This window comes from Monopterus albus, unplaced genomic scaffold (genome assembly GCF_001952655.1).
Source record: "Monopterus albus unplaced genomic scaffold, M_albus_1.0 scaffold21.1, whole genome shotgun sequence".
Taxonomy (NCBI): Eukaryota; Metazoa; Chordata; class Actinopteri; order Synbranchiformes; family Synbranchidae; genus Monopterus; species Monopterus albus.
The window spans coordinates 710,425-715,128 of record NW_018127901.1 but is presented as its reverse complement, the minus strand read 5'-3'; the positions used below and the strand labels follow the sequence as shown (position 1 = coordinate 715,128).

The window sequence follows — 4,704 nt, the reverse complement described above, 5'->3', positions numbered from 1 at the left end:
GGAGAAAGGGTGTGTTTGGAACTTGTGCAGATCTCCAACGTAAATCATCAATCAACAAGATTAATCAGCAACCACTGATAGGTTTCATCACTAAATGTAGAAATGAGAAGTATGGCAGTTCCATCTTCTCAAACGTTCTTTGTGATACGACAGCAAACTGACTTTCTTTGGGTTTTGCGCTGCTGATGAACAACGCAGGTTTCTGACATTTTATAGACTGAAGCAGTCAAGTTAAGAAACTAATCAGCAGATTAACTGACAGTGAAAACCATTTTTACTTGCAGCTGTGTTTGTGCCGTTTTATGTGCAAATGAAAGCAACAATCCACAGATGTCAGTCTGTTAACGAGTCTTAACTAAAGCTCCAACAACATTAAAGACCAACGACGTTTTGATTTTTATTTTCTAATAAAATTAGTGCTGCAACCATTAGTTAACTTATTTTGATAATTGATCATCACTTTGGTCATTTTTTTAAGTAGGAGTGTCAAATATCTGCAGCTTCTAGTTTTTCAAATGTCTGTTTGCTGCTTTTCATGTCATGTGACAGAAATAGAACAATAACCACTTTTCACATTTTTTATAGCCTCAAACATTCATCAAGAAAAAAAGTCAGCAGATTCACTGATAATGAAAATGATCGTGGCCGTAGTCCCAAACATGTGCTCACCTGTCTAGTGTCCCTCGATCAAAAGACTCAGCAATGAAATGTTCCCCCATCGGCTCTGGGGCTTTATAGGTCACCTGTACACGAAGGGAGAAGAAAGTAAAGTGAACTCGTTGGTTGGAATTGGAATGTAAAGAAAGTGGTTAAACCGGAACGACTTCCAGGTCGAGTGAGCAACGATCAAATAAGGGAACTGGGACTTAGCCAGAGAAGCTGATGCCCGGGCTACCGTGCTCTCCTAACTCAGCTGGTTCAGAACTCTGCTGCCTGGTACGAACCATGACTCGGGTCTGGCTGAGTCTGAGTTGTTTCAAAGTGCAGGATGAGCATTTTTAGTTTTGAGATCAGCTGAATGTGTCGATGCTTTTAAACTTAAAACCCACCTCCTGAAGAGCAGAATATTTTATACACATAGCTTTTTATGGTATTCATCTTATTCTCTCCTAGGTTTAATTAGTCTTTTATCTGTTTTGTCTAGGGTTGATTCTATTTTATTGATTACATTTCGTCTCTTTATGTGGATTAGTCTCATATCATTTTTTACTGTTCACATTTGTTCTGTCTCAGTGTGTTAGTCATCTGTTAAACACTCTGATCCTGTACAAAATGACCCAGTCGGCCGCTTGCCGTCTCACCTTGGGTGAAGGAGGAGTTTTGGGTGCAGGTGGAGCCTCATCCTCTACATCCCCCTCCAGCTCCTCCTCACCTCCGGTCAAACCCAGATCCAGCTCATCTTCCACGTCCACGTCGTCATCCGGGATGTCCTCAACCAATTCGTCAGCCTGAACAGTGAGAGCCAGACTGAGGCAGAGGAGGCCTGCCGCCAGGAGGAAGAACAACCTGACCCTCTGATCCATAGTCTGGAGATGGACAAGGAGAGTTTTGTTATCAGGAATTTACAACAGTCTACATGTACTACATTATAGCATTTGTATATTTCTGTGTATTCACTTTAGGAAAACGTCTACAGAACAAGACACTGAATGAGTATGAAGAGTAATATTTGTATTTAACTGTCAGAGCATTGGCAGAACTTTGACCTTGTTAGTTTTAAGAAGAGGCAGGTAATGTCACACTTGTCTTCTCTCGGCTCCCTTTTGAACATGAACTCTATTATTTCACAGTGCAGCTTATATTATGTAAAAAAACAAAAAAAAACAACACGGTTTTTCTATAAAAAAAAAACTGAACTTCATAAAAACAGCAACCTGACATGACACTATCGCCAACGCACACACGGTTTGTTAACCTGTGTCACCCTGGCATCACTCCATCACCATCGTGACCAACTGGCACCCACAGGAGAGGCAAACGCAGCTCTGTTAACCCTAATGAGATTACACTGAGGGATTACTGCAGCACCCCTCAACACACACAGTCAATTTGTTCTGCACAGACGCAGCACAGAGTCTGAAGAGACCAACACTGTGTGCCCAGAGCGACAGAGCCACAGTAACGGCTGCACACACTTTACAGGAAAATGTCTTGGCCCATAACATTAATGAATAATTACACATTTGTTTATACAGCAACATTTCTGTAAATGCAACAACATGGTGAACATATTATCCCACACATTAAAATATCTAACTGCAGTCAACAAGAACAGGGACTTTCTCTTAAAATGTCACAAATACAAAGTCATCTCTGTGCCTGTGACCATACGGTCACAAAAACCAGTTTGTCACACAACAATGAGGTTTTTTACAGCACAGAAAAACATGCATTCGGCACAATCAGGCTTGAGTTCCTGGGGTTAATCAGATCTTAGAATGAGCCCATCCTGCAGGACATCTGCTGCTCCTCTGACAATAACTGGTTTCTAACTGGGGTTGATAAGCAAACGCAGCTTCCTGAAAAATGACTGCACTGTGGCTGTAGCAGCAAATATGGACAACGAGACACTGCAACTAACAAGTTTTTCTATTATACATTCAACTTAGACTTTCCTCTTGATTAACTCATCAACATATGAAATGTAGTTAGTTTATGACGTGCAATAAAAAAAATGGAAGCCGTTCCTCCCAAGACCAAGGTGACATCTTAGCGTCTTTTTGGTTAAAACAAACACATATAATCAGATCACAATGATATAAAACCAGGAGAAGCAGCAAATCTCCACAGAAAGAAACATGACATTTCTGCTTAATTAGAGCCCTGAAATCATCAGTTATTCAGAGCTTCCCTCAGTAATCTAACCTTTGTCTCAGTGTTCCAATGTTAATATTTTCACTAAACTACAGCAGTCACATGTGTGTGGTTTGTTTCATGCCACTGGTCTCCAACATTTAAAACATGGTTACATTTGTGCTGTTTCTATTAAAACAAGCAAAAACTTAACAGCAATAATATTCCTCTTGTGCTTTAGTCAAAAAGGTTCTACAATACTGATCAGCTTCACCTTGTTAAACAGCGGAATCAGCCTTTATCAACTGAATGGACGGGTTACTATTTAAAGTGAATGAAGACAGAAATACAAACACTGGATGGCTGATTATAAATCTGTCATTTCTCAATAAAGGAAGTGATTCTGCATTGTTATTTTACAGACAGAAGGCTTTAAAGGCGCTGTGTTGTCAAAGGAACAGGAACAAGGCATGTTCAAGGAGTCCCTAACTGAGGACACGATGTGTGTTAATTACTGACACTGTGCGACTTTCATAAACAGTTTTATATTCAACATTAGTCACTAATAAACATGAAGGAAAAATACTGTATTTTTTTAAACTACTCCTTTTGTAAATGTGGCAAAAACAGCTGCTTATTATGGGGGAAAAAAAACTACTGACTGAGTTGTGCATGTCTTAGTCTTAATAATAAATGGTCATGGAATTTGCTGTATAGTTAAACATGACTGTAGATTCTGGTGAGACAAGACAAACCAGCAGCGCTACAGACATGTGACAGATGAAGGGACAACCTGAAAGAGTCCCAGTGAGGTTCTGGGCGAACAGAACAGCTCCACCTTGACTCTCCAGGTCTCTGTACCCTCACATTCGCAGCAGTAGCAGTGACGTCGACTTATCTGAGGTTCAGTGAAGCAGCTGTGGTCCCAATGGCTTTTAATTCATCTATCAGAAAAAGGGTATTCTCTGCAAAACCTGATGTTATTGCAGTTGTTGTGAAGTCTGCGCTTTCATCATCATCCTCGGCAACTGGGAGATGGAGAGAACGGGGCCGTCATCCCTCCAGTTGGACCCTGGTGGAATGCTACCGCTTCCTTAAACCCATCGGCCTAGGCTCAGATCCACCCTCCCCGCACTTTCGACTGATGAGACGCTCTGAACGACGGCACTCTCTGGTCAATCTTCGTCCTTTGAAACGTTCCGACTCAGCACAGGACAAGCTAAGTCTGCTTCGCTTTGCTCTTTTTAATGCCAGGTCCCTCACCAATAAGACATTTATTCTTAATGATTTTATTACTACCCATGACCTGGATGCATTTCTAATGACAGAAACCTGGCTGAAATATGGAGATCATTCTATTTTCTCGGAATTGCTTCCCCCGGGCTATTTATTTTTTAATACCCCTCGTCTTACTGGGAGAGGGGGCGGCGTAGCGTCAGTATTCAAGCAGACGCTTAAATGCCGCCTTCTCCAGGGAAAAACTTATCCCAGTTTTGAATTCCAAGCTTTTACTCTTCTTCAGCAGTCCCCCATTTTATGTGTAGTCATATACCGCCCTCCTCGATCAAAGGATTTTATTACTGACTTTGGGGACTTTTTAGCAACATTTGTCCCACAATTTGACTATTTTTTGATCTGTGGTGACTTTAACATTCGTGTGGACAACCCCTCTGATCAACTAGCTATGGATTTTAATGCTCTCCTGGAGTCTTTTGATTTCATTCAAGCTGTTTCCTCCCCCACCCATCAGCGGGGGGGTACGCTGGACTTGGTTATTTTTCGAGGTCTGGCTATCTCCATTACCGATGTGGCTAATCTAGCCATCTCCGATCATTGGGTTATTCGCTTTGAACTTCAGGGACCTAAGTCGACCCCCACCCGGATGACCCTTGGTCAGACTCGGAGGATTAT

General features: G+C 41.6%; 1 protein-coding gene across 1 annotated transcript in view; it reads right to left on the bottom strand.

Annotated features, from left to right (window-relative positions):
- canx (calnexin) overlaps window positions 1-4,704 on the bottom strand; it is a 28,718-nt gene that overhangs the window by 17,691 nt on the left and 6,323 nt on the right. Inside the window, exons 2-3 of the mRNA XM_020594065.1 lie at window positions 1,302-1,526; window positions 670-743 (exon numbers count right to left, since the gene is read on the bottom strand). Of these exons, the coding sequence (XP_020449721.1) occupies window positions 670-743; window positions 1,302-1,523 (296 nt within the window). The 5' untranslated portion in view covers window positions 1,524-1,526. The remainder of the gene's footprint in view (window positions 1-669; window positions 744-1,301; window positions 1,527-4,704) is intronic.